The 14,710-nt window shown below is 49.4% G+C and overlaps 2 protein-coding genes and 1 long non-coding RNA gene across 7 annotated transcripts in view; 2 read left to right on the forward strand and 1 right to left on the reverse strand.

The window, feature by feature from the left end:
- The window catches only part of rad52 (RAD52 homolog, DNA repair protein), a 120,500-nt gene extending 115,553 nt beyond the window's left edge, over nucleotides 1-4,947 (forward strand). The window contains exons 1-12 of one of the 3 annotated variants that reach the window (XM_074634248.1): nucleotides 1-32; nucleotides 1,731-1,818; nucleotides 1,957-2,058; nucleotides 2,471-2,564; nucleotides 2,648-2,715; nucleotides 2,869-2,987; nucleotides 3,091-3,166; nucleotides 3,253-3,482; nucleotides 3,577-3,767; nucleotides 4,291-4,371; nucleotides 4,488-4,727; nucleotides 4,806-4,947. The exon at nucleotides 1-32 is cut by the window's left edge and continues 104 nt beyond it. In XM_074634248.1, coding sequence (XP_074490349.1) covers nucleotides 1,762-1,818; nucleotides 1,957-2,058; nucleotides 2,471-2,564; nucleotides 2,648-2,715; nucleotides 2,869-2,987; nucleotides 3,091-3,166; nucleotides 3,253-3,482; nucleotides 3,577-3,767; nucleotides 4,291-4,371; nucleotides 4,488-4,727; nucleotides 4,806-4,867 — 1,320 coding nt within the window. In that variant the 5' untranslated portion in view covers nucleotides 1-32; nucleotides 1,731-1,761 and the 3' untranslated portion in view covers nucleotides 4,868-4,947. Of the gene's footprint in view, nucleotides 33-1,432; nucleotides 1,565-1,730; nucleotides 1,819-1,956; nucleotides 2,059-2,470; nucleotides 2,565-2,647; nucleotides 2,716-2,868; nucleotides 2,988-3,090; nucleotides 3,167-3,252; nucleotides 3,483-3,576; nucleotides 3,768-4,290; nucleotides 4,372-4,487; nucleotides 4,728-4,805 lie in introns of those variants that run through there. The other 2 variants (XM_074634250.1, XM_074634249.1) reach the window with 2 other exon arrangements.
- Nucleotides 4,948-5,302: 355 nt separating this feature from the next.
- Nucleotides 5,303-6,917, forward strand: LOC141767023 (uncharacterized). Its single transcript, XR_012593738.1, has 2 exons — nucleotides 5,303-6,206; nucleotides 6,275-6,917. It is a non-coding gene; the product is annotated as an uncharacterized LOC141767023 (long non-coding RNA).
- Nucleotides 6,918-7,941: 1,024 nt separating this feature from the next.
- Nucleotides 7,942-14,710, reverse strand: part of LOC141766946 (serine/threonine-protein kinase WNK1-like) — a 33,610-nt gene continuing 26,841 nt past the window's right edge. For all 3 annotated transcript variants that reach the window (XM_074634156.1, XM_074634158.1, XM_074634157.1), the window contains 10 exons: nucleotides 14,491-14,628; nucleotides 13,094-14,073; nucleotides 12,933-13,007; nucleotides 12,292-12,411; nucleotides 11,864-12,191; nucleotides 11,032-11,209; nucleotides 10,731-10,930; nucleotides 10,418-10,579; nucleotides 10,101-10,330; nucleotides 7,942-8,876 (listed from right to left, as the gene is read on the reverse strand). In XM_074634156.1, the coding sequence (XP_074490257.1) occupies nucleotides 8,490-8,876; nucleotides 10,101-10,330; nucleotides 10,418-10,579; nucleotides 10,731-10,930; nucleotides 11,032-11,209; nucleotides 11,864-12,191; nucleotides 12,292-12,411; nucleotides 12,933-13,007; nucleotides 13,094-14,073; nucleotides 14,491-14,628 (2,798 nt within the window). In that variant the 3' untranslated portion in view covers nucleotides 7,942-8,489. The remainder of the gene's footprint in view (nucleotides 8,877-10,100; nucleotides 10,331-10,417; nucleotides 10,580-10,730; nucleotides 10,931-11,031; nucleotides 11,210-11,863; nucleotides 12,192-12,291; nucleotides 12,412-12,932; nucleotides 13,008-13,093; nucleotides 14,074-14,490; nucleotides 14,629-14,710) is intronic.

Genomic DNA, 14,710 nt, shown 5'->3' on the forward strand with positions numbered 1-14,710 from the left:
ACAACAACCATCACTTCAGGAGTTATTGAGCGGTGAGTTTGAGTTTACATCAGAGAACTCAGGTACCGTTCTGACCGTATTGATGATTTGAGTCTCTGGAGGAGCAGAAAGTTGTTATTTAACCTAAAGTCTGTTGAAGTTCCTGTTTTAACTTCTTGTTGGGTTGTTTCATACACAATAACGAACTTCTACTACCAGCTGAGCTTCCAGGCCTTCAACGTTACCACAGAACATGTTCAATGATGACCCCTTAAGCCCCGCTCCTCTGGTCCTCTGGTCCTCTGGTCCTCTGGTCCTCTGGTCCTCTGCTCCTCTGGTCCTCTGGTCCTCTGGTCCTCCTCTGGTCCTCTGCTCCTCTGCTCCTCTGGTCCTCCTCTGGTCCTCTGGTCCTCTGGTCCTCTGGTCCTCTGCTCCTCTGGTCCTCTGGTCCTCTGCTCCTCTGCTCCTCTGGTCCTCTGCTCCTCTGGTCCTCCTCTGGTCCTCCTCTGGTCCTCTGGTCCTCTGGTCCTCTGGTCCTCTGGTCCTCTGCTCCTCTGGTCCTCTGGTCCTCTGCTCCTCTGGTCCTCTGGTCCTCTGCTCCTCTGCTCCTCTGGTCCTCTGCTCCTCTGGTCCTCCTCTGGTCCTCCTCTGGTCCTCTGGTCCTCTGGTCCTCTGCTCCTCTGGTCCTCTGGTCCTCTGGTCCTCTGGTCCTCTGGTCCTCTGGTCCTCTGCTCCTCTGGTCCTCTGGTCCTCTGGTCCTCTGGTCCTCTGGTCCTCTGGTCCTCTGGTCCTCTGGTCCTCTGGTCCTCTGCTCCTCTGCTCCTCTGCTCCTCTGGTCCTCTGGTCCTCTGGTCCTCTGCTCCTCTGGTCCTCTGGTCCTCCTCTGGTCCTCTGCTCCTCTGGTCCTCTGGTCCTCTGGTCCTCTGGTCCTCTGGTCCTCTGGTCCTCTGGTCCTCTGGTCCTCTGGTCCTCTGCTCCTCTGCTCCTCTGCTCCTCTGGTCCTCTGGTCCTCTGGTCCTCTGCTCCTCTGGTCCTCTGGTCCTCCTCTGGTCCTCTGCTCCTCTGGTCCTCTGGTCCTCTGGTCCTCCTCTGGTCCTCTGGTCCTCTGCTCCTCTGCCTGCCTTCACACACCGTGCTCCTTCTCTCTCGCTCCACCTCTCACGTGCATGCTGCTCACTCCACACTGCAGAAGAGTTAGTTTAGCTCTGAGAATATCTAGTGAATGTTCAGTGGACGTTTGTGCAGAAATAACTGCTGCAGCTCCTCCAGACCAACAGAGGTTTCCCGTGTCTTGTGAAGTGACGGGGCTCCGCAGAGAGAAACGTTATCGTCTCCCCCGTTCCCTCCGGCCGTGGTCGGGAGGCCGAGGCGGGAAAAGCCAACACTAGGATCAGCATTGATTCATGGAGAGACCTTGGTCTGGTCAGCTAACATTACTGCCAAGCAGCTGAGATATAGAGTGATATTGTGCTTTTAGCTGACGTGTGTCTCCTCACTGTGTTGAGTGATGCTCCTTCATGTCTATGTAGAGCGAGCACAAGCGCCAGCAACAGGACGCTGACTTTAGTTGACTTAACGGACACAGGTGAAGCTGTTAACAAGACATTTAGGATTCTTACTAACAGCCCCTTTAAGTATTGCCTGTTTCCTTCTTCTTCTTCTTCGTTTGGTTTAATGGCGACTGTTCTCTTAATACATCCATGATGTGAGTGTTAACTACCGTTGATTGTTTCCATGTCTGTGTATTTTAGATTTCCGTGTCAGTAGCAGAGCTCTGCAGTGATGATGTCCAGTAACGGTGAGGAGCGGAGCGGCTCGGCTCTCAGGTGCTTCGGACAGGTAACGTTAAACACACCAACTCCTTTAACCATAAACTCCTGAGACACTCATTTATTCAGTTTTAAAATCAGTGTGTGAAAAACCAGCCAGCCTTTATTCTAGTTCTTATTGTTAATATGATTGTTCCTGTGTTGTCAGTACACGTACACAGCGGAGGAGCACCAGGCGGTGCACCGAGCTCTGCGACAGAGGCTGGGACCGGAGTACATCAGCAGCAGGATGGCTGGAGGAGGACAGAAGGCCAGTCTTTGTTTATCTCTCTGTGTCTGTCAGCTGGTCATTAGAATCACACCGTTACTGCATTTTCATTGCACTGAAGAACCCCCCCCCCCCCCCCCCCCCCCCAACATAACATGCACGGTACCTGGGATCGTGTGTGTGTGTGTGTGTGTGTGTGTGTGTGTGATATATATTAATAGAATATTGACCTGACAGGTGTTGTTTATGTTGTTTATGTTGTTTGTTCCTCTGTTGATTGTTTGGATCGTGTGATGACAGTCAATACAGTTTTATCTGATCTTATCTTAAGGATAATATTTCCTCGAGGGGAAACTATAAGATATTGTTGCAACCTACTTTCCAGTTTGATAAATCAGTTAATCATAAGACCACCCCCCCTCTCTCATGTCAACTCATGAATGGACTCTTCCAGGTTTGCTATGTTGAAGGGCATCGTGTGATCGGCCTGGCCAACGAGATGTTTGGATACAACGGATGGTCTCACTCCATCTCTCAGCAGAACGTCGGTACGACTCCTCCAGCTTCTCGTCACCAGAGGATGCCGTTAAAGTCGACACAGTCAGACTGACAACACTCTTCTGTTTTACAGACTTCATCGACCACCTCAACGGGAAGTTCTATGTGGGAGTCAGTGCGTTTATCAAAGTGCAGCTGAAGGTCAGATGAAGAACCATTTATGTTACTGTATTGATTTTAATTTCATTTTCTCATGATGGATAACCTGATCAAGATTATCAGATTAGAATTCAACATTATGTATATTTCATGTCGTCCACATGAGTTTGTGTGTAACGTGCACTCTTCCTCCAGGACGGGTCGTTCCATGAGGATGTCGGGTACGGAGTCAGTGAAGGACTGAAGTCTAAAGCTCTGTCGCTGGAGAAGGCCAGAAAGGAAGCTGTCACGGACGGCATGAAGAGAGCACTGAAGTACTGGAATATCAATCTTTCTAAAATATGATATGTTATAAGAAGACTGATGAAAGACTCGCTGACGTTCAACTTCTTTGTTGTTTTTTGGGGTCTTGTTTAGATGCTTCGGTAACGCTCTTGGAAACTGCATCCTGGATAAAGAATACCTCATAGCCATTAACAAGATCCCCAAACAGGTCAGATACAGATCAACCCTTAGCATTTAGTGTCTTTATTCTCATTCAACAATGTTTGGATGCTGAATCTCCTCCTCTACACCAAGCCTCGACCTCCTGTGGACCCGGCCCAGACCAAGCGCTCTGAGGGGGAGCCGTCGGTGGAGAAGGCCCGGATCTCCAGTCTGGTCCGAGAGCAAAAGCTCGTATCTGCGGCGGGTCCTGGCAGGACGCCGCTGGAGCCCAGAGTCCTCAACCAGAACCAGAACTATTCAGACGTTCATACCCCTACAGCTGCCGGCCCCGCTGACAGGAGGAGTGAGAACCTGGACTCCAGGTAACCAGCAGCGGGTCTAGTGGCTGTTTTTAACGACACTTCTTCATCTCTTGTGCTTCACCTCCGATCTGTGACCTCCGTCTCTCCCTCTAAGACCCGTCACGGACTCGGTAGACGTCAGCGGGTCTGAAGTGCACACGGACCCCAAACAGCTGAGAAAGCTCCGGCAGCAGCAGCTTCAAGAGAAGTTCCGGAGAGAGATGGAGACCCGGAAGCTGCAGCAGAAACAGGATTACGCCAAGTCTGAGGACACAGAGGTCGTTATTGGACGAGGATCCAGCGGAGGTAAAGGTTTCCTGTGTCGTCATGAGGGATTTCATTCTGTGTAAAGCAGCGGTCTCCAACTCAAATTACCCAGAAGTGGACGGGTTTGTCTTTACTACAGCTTCAGTACTCAGCAATAAGTTCCTCCCTCGTACCGACAGTAGCGCTGTGAGACTGTTTATCTGACAACAGCTGATTTCTGCTGGCAGACTGAAGAAGAATAGGAAGAAGTCACATTTAATGCCACAAAAAATAAATATCCAACTCTCTTGAAACTGCTAAACTGTTGAAAAGTTGCACAGCCGGCTACATGTGAAGTAAAGAGTTGATTTTTATGCTTTGATTTTGAAGCCTTGCTAGTAAAATGAAAAAAAGACTGAAAAATAAAAACAGGAAAATAATCATTTGCAGACCAGATGTGATGTTGAATTTGAAACGTGCTTTATGACATTGTGTTGGATTTGGCCTCCAGGTTTGAGTGTCTCTTTGTTCTTAACTTTTAGGAGTATGAGTGTTTTTCTAAAGGTGTAATCCATTCCTCCAGGTCATGAAGATGTACCTGCGTGCAGGGACAGCAGCTCAGCTGGACACAGGAAGCCCAGCAGCAGGGACGAGCATCTAGCAGGTGCTGTAAACCAGAGGGCTCAACATACTTTAACACAGTGTGGGGAGGAAACCTGCCTCTCTTCACCTTTTCCCAGCGAGCCTCACTCAGTGAAACTGGTTTGTCTTCTCCTGCAGACGATCCTGAGCTCTGGGATTTCACTCTGGACGGGATCGATGCGCTGGATATCCCTTCAGGCAGCCCGCTCTCCAGAGAACTCCGGCCCGGCACGCCCGGGAATCACCAGATGCAGACGCGAAGTAAGACCCCTCAAAGAGCCCCGGGCAGACCTCCGGACGAGGGCCCTTCGTACAGCCGAGGACAGGACCGGGCTCAGCACAGACCTCAACATCAGTACCAGTATCAGGCCGGACCAGGTGAGGTTTCATGAGACAGATGTTAGTGAGCTGTTGTCTGAATGTTGTGCTCTTCAATCTACTGTTTCCCGGTTCCAGGTGAAGCCGTCAGTCCGTACAGACACGGACAGAACATGAAGAAACGCCGACTGGACACTTGAGAGTTCATGTTGCTTCCTCAACACTTTATAACATTGATTTTACTTTTGTTTTCATATTTATTTAATTTTTGCAATGAGTTGCTGCTATTTGATTTTTGGAGAAATGTTATCCGGTTTTGTAAAAAACAATAAACACAAAACCACAGAAGTCAGTCGGCTGAGTTTTATTTATATTTATTGATAGAAACCAACAAACTCTTAATAAATAGTACAGGTTTTTTTTTTTTAAACTTTGATTGGTGCTTATTTGATCACATATTTAATATTGTAGAGAACTATGTAGGGATTTCACTTTTCAGGGTCTTGGAATCATTTTATTTCAAGAAAAAAAAACATCCCAGAGGAGCAATATTCACAAATTAGTGAAATAAAATATCACAATCTGGTCATAACATGTTAACGATTATTCCAATAAGCATGACAAGTGCTTTAATTGATATTATTTTTATTTGTTTTTACATTTTGTACAATGTGGAAAACAGACACAAAACAGACACTGAATCACAGAGGTCAGTGAGGAGGGATCAGAAAGAAGAGCTGGACAGATGTTACTGCGTGTCAGCAGCCTCAGACGCTTCTGTAGAGGGCTGTGATCATTACTGATAGGAGCAGAGGAGCATGTGGACCTTTAAGAGCTTTGTTGTGACCTTGTGCTGTACAGTAGCCAGTTGTCATGTGTAAGATTAAACACCAGTGAAGCCAGCATGCAGAAATCATACGCCCATAGTTTGATATTGAAGTTGTGCCTGTGATATCGAACAGATCAACGCGTTGTGATCACTCTCAGGAAGGCAAAGAATAAGAATTAACAAAAAGATCTAATATTCCAACATCAAAAACATTGAAGTCGGTAACAACCCTCATCAGCATGCAAGTGTTTCCCTCACCCCTCAGTCCCTTTAAAACTTTAAACGTTGCATATTCTGCATTGCAGTAACTTATTTTTCTCTAGAGAAGTTTAACTATTCATCCAATCTACGAGCAGGCGGAAGAGTCACAATGACAGCATGGCACTCGTGTGAGGTGGGGAGACAGAATTAGAGCCAGCATGACAACTTTTAAACCTTTATACAGCTCGCTCGCTGCCGGAACCAGCGAAACGCTTTAATGGGAAATCCACAAAAACAAATGTCAGCCGAACACATGAGCCAAATATAAAACACACAAAGTGACCTGTAGAGAGAACAGAAACGCTTCCACATCACTCCCTGTGCTCTTCGTTCTGCAGTCCTGTCTGGTGTTTCAGAGCGTCACAGACTCTGAGCTCTCCGTGCAACAGTTCTGGAGCTACCTGTTGTTTAGTTAACTGGGTTTCTGCAGTACGGTCACAGGTTAACTGGTTAACTGGGTTTCTGCAGTACGGTCACAGGTTAACTGGTTAACTGGGTTTCTGCAGTATGGTCACAGGTTAACTGGGTTTCTGCGGTACGGTCACGGCTACACGACTAGACGGATCTGGAACTTGTCATTAGTGAGGATGCAAGGCACTAAAGTGTTCCTCATGTTTACAGGCTAGAGTGCATGTGCATGTAGAGTGGGTCACCACAAGCGTACTCTAGTGACTGAGCATTACGTGAAAGCATTTACCTCACATCAACATATATACAATAGAATAGAAAGGGGGGGGGGGGGGCAGGGCAGTCATAGAGAGAAGAGCTTAATAAACCACGGGATCACTCCTGCGTGGGGAGTAGGATACCAACAACAACAACAACCCTGCAATTGCACTTTTTATATTCCTTTAACTACATGTTGTTTAACAACCTTTAATAATAATTACAGTGAAACAACATCAAGATCTGATGGCTGAATACAGGTCCATAAAGAACATTGGTTTTATTAAATAGAAGCATACAAAAACAGACCACAGAGAGAGAGAACCCCAGACACGTGTGATATGAGAGGTGACGGCTAAATGTTCCGATGTTCTGAGCGGAGAGATTTTATTAATGTGACTTCACCAGCGACCGGTTCGTCTGTGGAAACGACTGGGAGGCGTGGGGGGGGGCGCTGCATCCCCTCAGAGACTAATGCCTTCCACTGATACTACGATGCTAGCGATACTACGATGCTAGCGATACTACGATGCTAGCGATACTACGATGCTAGCGATACTACGATGCTAGCGATACTACGATGCTAGCGATACTACGATGCTAGCGATACTACGGCCATAAAGCAGAGTTTATATGATATGATCAGCAGATGTTGAGCTGCTCACATCAGCACTAAGTGAAGTTGTGTCTATTTTGGGATTCTTATTTCATTCTTGTGTTAAAAAAAAAGTGAAAAAATAAAACAAAAAACACCCATAACCCCCCCCCCCTGTGATTTACAGCAGCATCACCTCTTAAGCTTCACACTGCGAGTGGTGGTCAACACCAGGACAATGCTTTTTTTATGTGGCAGATCCACTGGCTTACATATCAGACGTGAAAAATAAATCTGTATAATAAATCTGTATTAATGGACAACTCAAATCACAAAGTCACCGGACTCACAGGAACATAAATATACTAAACATGGAATCATAACCCAGTGAAGAAGAAATACCTACAGTATGTACACAGTCAATGTTTCGATGTGTTTGGGGATTAAGGCCACAGTTACAGGGGACAGCTCATCTACTCGTTGCCATTATTGCGTTTTACTAACAGGAACCCGCTGGGATGGATTCATCCTGCAGCCCGGTCCGGTACACTCCTCCTAACCTACCAAGTCTTTCTGCTCCCAACTCAACAACTCAACCAGTCACACTCTGTTCATCCACCTGGGACAGACCGACTGTCCCTCTCTGGGACAGACCGACTGTCCCTCTCTGGGACAGACCGACTGTCCCTCTCTGGGACAGACCGACTGTCCCTCTCTGGGACAGACCGACTGTCCCTCTCTGGGACAGACCGACTGTCCCTCTCTGGGACAGACCGACTGTCCCTCTCTGGGACAGACCGACTGTCCCTCTCTGGGACAGACCGACTGTCCCTCTCTTACATCCCTCTCTCTGTACACTCCCTTGCTCTCTGAGACAACTTACTACCATCCCAAGTCACTCAACCAGCTTCATGTTTAGTCGTGTGTGTGTGTGTGTGTGTGTGTGTGTGTGTGTGTGTGTGCGCGCGCGCACACACACACACGTGTGTCTATGTGGTGTCTTGGATCCCAGCTGGGCTCAAAGTCAGAACCAGTAAGGATGTGAACCTGAACCAGAACCCCTCCTACCTCCTACCTCCTCCTCTTCAGAGGACTGACAACATGACAACGTCTGCTCTCTAAAGACATCTTTGGCTGCCGTTGGTTACGCCTTCGGGTCATTACATCACCAGACACAACCGACCGACTCGTCACCGCCGACGGCGGGCTAAGTGTGACACTCTTGTGCTGTGGATGTGTATTGCACTCTCCCTCCAATAAGCCAGGCAGATGTGGTTCTGCCCGAGAGGACTTGAACCACACAGGTCAACTCTACTCAGAGAAAAAAACCACATAATAATAAAAGTTGAACTAAAAATAAAAAGCACATTAATCCAGCCAGCCGACCGGCCGACGGAGCTAGTGGTTCTCGTTCACGACTGTCTGCCCTGTGTGGCCCTCCGTCTCAGCCTGGACCAGGGCTACAACTGGGCTACGTAGGCCTCAGGTTGGGCCCTCCGGGGCTGACTGAACTCTGGGGGGCCGGTGCGGTTCCCATGTGGTAGCCTTGGTGCAGGGACACCGAGGCCGTCGTAGGCGGCTGGTACTGCGTTAGTGGCTGTGCGGGGTTGAGCATGCTGACCTGGCATGTGCCCGTGGGTCCTGCCCACTGAGGAGCGCTGTACGGGGCTGAGGGGTATCCAAACCCCGACGCAACTGGGCCCAGAGAGCCTTTACGAGGCCCCAGAGGGACAGAGGGGTTGGCTGGGTTGGGGAGGTGAGTGGACGTAGTGGACGTGGTGCTGGAAGGCGTGGGAAGGGTTGGGCAGAGGTAGCCTGGAGCAGAGAATTTACGGCCCATGTTGGCTGGAGGGATGATCTGTAAACGGGAACAAAGTGTAAAAGTGTTACTACTGAATCTGACGGATTATTACAGGACATCAACCACAACATTAACATCAGATGAGGCCAGACAGCCACTAGAAGAGAGAAGTCAGTAGAGGGCAGATCTCTGCCAGGTCGTCTCCCTCTCCCCTCCCAAACTAAGAAGAGTTGAATCTCACTCAGCTGTCCTTCTGGCTTCCTTACAGTCAAGATGGCGGCGAAGACAACAGAAACAGTCCTGTCGTGCCTAACATTAGTGGATCATTAACATATCGGATGTGGAATTAATCTGCAGATGCTCCAGTTCAAAATGAGCCACGACAAAGGCCAAAATATGGATATATAATATACCCCAACAGACGGTGTAAGGCTTGTCTTTAGCCAAGTCGATTGCTTGAAATGCCCTTTGCTGCTTGTTGTTGAGCTCTTGCGACCCCGACCGGCCGGTTAAGAGGAGTCAGCAGTCAATGATGCTATTAAACAGTCAACCAACAGCCAAACTGGTGAATTGCCACAACGGTCTTTGAGCATATGGTCATAAATGAGCACAAAAGTATTAGACTGATGGGTCCAGTAGCATGAGAGATTAGCAGAGGACAGACAGGCAGATACACATCCTACCAACTAGGGATGCACTGATACCACTTTATTCAGACCGAGTACAAGTACTTCCATTTGGGTACTCTCCGATACCGAGTACCGATACGAGTACTTCTCTGTGCCTAAAGAGCCTCGTTAACAGCCAGCTGGAGGGTGTGAGCGACACACGGCAGGCTGGGGAGTCCCACATACGAGGCGGTGCGCCGCCACCGGCTCTAGGTCGGCTTGGAAAGGCTCGGGGTGAAAGTGCTTCCCGGAGCCGTGGACAAAGTGTCACCGGGGCGGACTGTCCTCAGTGCGCCTAAAGCGGGGCTCGGCCCACGTAAAAGGCGCCAGAGGTTTGCGGCGATGTCGGCAACCCACCCGACCTGTCTTGAAACACGGACCAAGGAGTCTAACGCACGCGTGAGTCAGAGGGTGCAAGCAAAACCCCGTGGCGCAATGAAAGTGAGGGCCGGCGCGCGCCGGTATCGGTGCCGTTGTATCGGAGCTGTTTTGCGAGTACATGAGCACAGTATCGGACCCGATACTGGTATCGGTATCGGTGCATCCCTAATACCAACGTGCACAAACATGATGAAGATAATGAGAGTTTTCAGAGTAAGTACTGAACGCCTACATCGTGTCCAGTTGGTGCTGGTGCTCCAGTTTTGGGTCCTTTCTTGCACTGGGACAGGCTGATGGCATCCCGGGCCCAGTTATCCACCAGCTGGTGCAGGTCATCGGTGAAGGTGCCCTTGCCCTTCAGGGTGTGAGAGGAAGGAGGAGCGGGTCCAGTCGCCTGGGTCAGAGAAGTAGACTGGTTCTGACAGTAGCCTGAACCATTCGTGGAGCTGGTCCCACCTGATCCTGGTAAACAAGAACAGAGGTGAGAAAATAAATTCAAGGAATCAACGCGAGTATCTCGCTGTGACCACATGAAGAGCGTGCACGTACCCGTGGAGCAACTACTGAGGCTGGGCATGGATGGAGAGGATCTGAGCTGCTTTATGGAGGACCTGTTAACGGCCTGCGAGGCCTCTGCGGCTGTTTCTGAGGGGGAACTTTGCTTCGGAGGAGACTCTGAACCATGCAGACTCTGAGCTGAGGCCGGGGATCCTGAACATACGAACACAAGACACGATGGCGTGTAAACATTTACCCAGGAACGTACCATTTCTACAGCTTCAGCGACTGACTTTAGCACCGGCATCAAAGAGAGAATTCCTTTAGTCTAAAGGACCAGAACCAGTCGGTTCCCTGTCCTTACCTGAGTGCGCGGGGCTGGGCTGTCCACTGCTGCGAGCAGATTTGTGGCTTTTGCTTTTGCTCTTGAGCCTTCGACGACCTCCGGCCATCGCCACGGCAGGGGAGCAGACCGAAGGAGGAGGAGGTTTTCCCATCCGCGTGAACAAGGTCTCTATCTCCTCTTTCTGACGGGTCTGCAGCGTCTGGATCTCCATCATATGTCTGTGAGTGGGAGACGACACACGGTCACGTTAACACATTCTAGTGAGCTGTCAGGTAACACTGAAGGTGGCGGGAAGCAGGATTGTGAACGTGTGACGTACTTTTCTCTGAGACGGCTGATTTCTTTCTGCAGAGCTTCGTCCTCGGTCTCAGAGTCGTCGTCATTGTCACTACTGTAACGGGTGTAAGCGTTATGAGGATCGGACGTTGAGGATGAGGGTCCGTTCTGCATACTGGAACTATGTGTTGGACTGGAGCCGGCTGCTGGAGCTGGAGTCACTGAGGGACATTAAACACAGACGGTGTTAGAGATACAGCAGCTTTACTTAGGGGCATCACATCAGGGCTGGACTGGCTATCTAGCATACCGGCCTTTTCCCCGGTGGGCCGACGTATGTCTTCTTTTTTTGGCCCATAAAACAGGTAAATTGGCCCATTTCTTTTCCTTGATTGACACTGGGCTCACTGGGCTGGCCCAATCGCTCTGTGCCGAGCGGCCACAGTGAGGAGGAGAGGGAGGGAGTGTAGCGTTAAGCAGTCCTGGGCCAGCTGCCTGGCTCAACATGTCATGAAAGATGAGCAGTGCTCTAAGTGGGCCGGTACGCAGTATTTCACTCATTTTACTCCTTATGGCGTACTGTGACTTTTTCATGCGTACCGGAGCTTCTCACAAGCTGCCGGTACTCTCCTCTGCCCTCTCCATATAATCATTAAAGTCACCAGAATTCAGAAAATGAAGTCTCTGAAACTCAAATGTTTCAACACTGTTTAACAGCTTCACTAGATACAACCAAGAGGTTTTGGTGCTTCACTGTAGTTTGTGTTGGAGTCTGAGTCTGAACAGCGGAGACACACGAGAGACCAGGAGACACCGACCAGCAAGGATTTATACGTGGAAGAAGTTACAAACAGTCCCTTTAATCTGATACGTACCTGTGACGGAAAAACGTCCCACTTTAGAGTCAGTGGTTGGCCCAGATGTGGCGTTGGTGCTCGGGGACACTTGGAAGCGCCCGACAGTGGTGGGCTGATGAGCAGGACCAGCAGAGAGAGAGGAGGCTCCATTTACAGTGTCAGTTTCACAAACTCCTTTAGACAGAGAGGACGAGCGGTGGAGGGTATTTTCTGGACTTGAGGGGGAGGAGGAAGAGGAAGAAGAAGAGGAGGAGGAGGAGGTAGAAGACGGCGTGAGGGAAGAAGAGGAAACAACGCTCGAGGGATCTGGAACGCTGTTGGACGCACCGTCAGCAGCAACAGAGACCTGGGAAAGAGAGGAGGGAGAAGGTTTTAATGAACTCGGCACAAAGATTAAAAGGTTTAACTGTTTTAGGACTGAATCAACCAGAGACATTAAAACCTACTTGGAACCGTCCCAGTGTGAAACCTGCTGCTGGAGGCTGGACTCTGTCACCTCCCTGAACAGTCTCTGGGCTCAGAGCTCTCCTCAACTGGGCGTCCAGATTACCCAGAGGCTGCTGGGCCTGTGGAGTCACACAAACAGGATGTAAGGATCAAGACGTACACATGTGCATCTACACCATCCGTTAAAAACCTACAAAAGTAGTAGAGCAGGGAGTATTACGCCCGGGACACACGGGGAACGTCAGGAGCGCGTGACTCGCTGCATGAGTCACGCGTCGGGTGCTCACACCAGCTGCGTTTCTGCTGCTGCTGCTGTCAGCCCTTTCTTTCTACATAGAGTTTGTCTTTTAATGGCCATTTAATTTCATTATACATATCATTTCTATTTATTTTAGACAGAAAGGTTCAGAAACGTGTGGCAATTTGTAAATAATAGTAATAATCCACCATTAAAATCAAAAATAGGCAAGATCTCTATTCTCAAGAAGAGACGCAGCTGAGTCTCAGTCTCACGGGAAAGTGTGGCTGCTCTAACCTGTTAACACAGACGCCGAAATAAAAAACAACAGGTAACGCAGCCGCCATGCGCTGCTGACCTTCCTAGTGTGTCCGGGCTTTACAGAAACATAGTAGATCTCACCTGATTTGGTCCAGGGAATGGGGGTACAGGTTCAGAGGGAGGTGTAGCAGCTTGATCGAAGCCAGTCGGTAAAGTCTGAAACAAAGACAGAATATTATTATATATATTATATAATAAACAGTATTCTGGATGTATTCCTGCATGCTGCAGTTCTCACTAACCTGTGCCCTGGGCTTCAATGGAGGCGTCTGTCCTGCCGGGGTAATACCCTGTCCTGGGGTGGTTGCCTGCACCCCGGAGGTGAGGGGAAGGTTAGATGGGGGCACCAGGGCAGCTCCAGGTGGAGGAGAAGAAGTCCCGGTGGGAGGAGAGGACGTGCCTGTGTTCTGATCCACTGACGCAGAGGTAGAGCTCTGATCTTTAAAGAGGGACCGTAGCTTCTTATCCAGAGCCTGGATATCATCTCTACCAGCGGTCTTGTTCAGGAGCTCTGCCCCCTCTGACTCCACTGGCTGGGCCTGGGCCTGGTTCTGGTTCTGGTTCTGGTTCTGGTTCTGACCGGGTAACGAGGTGGGAGGAGGGGGCTGAGACTGGGAGGCAAGGATGGACGAATTCACAGGCTGAGAGGACGAGACCGCACCATTAAAAGGCTGCTGCTCTGAAGCAGGGACAGTACCGGTACCACTGGATGTACCACTAGCAACAGAAGGGACAGAGACAGAACCGCTGCTCTGCTGAGGCCCAGATACTGCAGGGACGGAGGTCTGCACTGATGGAGGAGAACCGGTGGAGGATGTGGGTGGGATGTTGGCAGCTGGTGGAAGCTGTGAGGGGGCGGCTTCATGGGAGGACTGAGGAGGTGGACTGGGATCGCTGCTGACGGGAGCTGCAGTCTGGGACTGAGTGGTTACAGGCGGGGGGGAAACCCTCCCAGTGGAGGGAGGTGGCGAGGGCGTTGCAGTCGATGCAAGAGGCACGCCAGGAAAAGTAGCGCTAGCAGTGGAAGCTACGGCTTCTGGAGGAACCAGGATGTTGTTAGAGTTTGGGCCGAGTCCCGCCTCTGTGGCCGGGACGGTGCCTGGTTCTGGTTCAGCAGCAGGAGGATCGATGGTGTTGCATCGCTCTACACGAGCCTGCTTCATTTTACTGAAAGCCTGCTGGAGAATCCCAGATGGAGCGGACAGAGAAAGACCCAACGGAACTGGAAACAAGAGGAAAAACAGGAAGTCATTTTCATAAAATGATTTCAGAAACTGACAAAACTGTAAACATCATTTTGAGCATGAACAAAAGCTGATGTGACACAGGAACATAACAGTTGTGTAATACTTGATATCCAGCTAAACCTTTGAGTTTTCATTTTTCATTAAACTTTCTTTTGTGCATTGTTTTAGAAAATATTACTATTAATATTAAAGGTTCAACTTCAGTCAGGTGATGAGGTCATTACACTTACAGCCCCATGAGGATTTATCTATACCCATCATTGTTGTTTTTTAGTTGTTTTAATCATTTATAAATGTTAAAGTTTACGTTCATGCAGTATTAAATGTATTACTATTTAGAATTAAAAACCAAGTTTAATTCCACAGAGAATAAAAACCAACGTTTCTCTCACCTGACTCGTCTCCAAAGGAGGTGTTAGCAGAAGAAGCGCCAAAGAACTGTTCTTTAAGACGAGACTCCGGCACCGGGCTGACTATGAACCGGCGTCCTGCTGAGTGCACCACCTGGGCCGTAGTGCTCGGGGAGATACCTGAGACCAAGGTCAAAAGAAAGGGAAGATGTGAGACGGGAGTTGGACTTCATAAGAATCACTAACTGGACTGGAGGACTGT

This window comes from Sebastes fasciatus, chromosome 4, assembly GCF_043250625.1.
Source record: "Sebastes fasciatus isolate fSebFas1 chromosome 4, fSebFas1.pri, whole genome shotgun sequence".
NCBI classification, from domain to species: Eukaryota; Metazoa; Chordata; class Actinopteri; order Perciformes; family Sebastidae; genus Sebastes; species Sebastes fasciatus.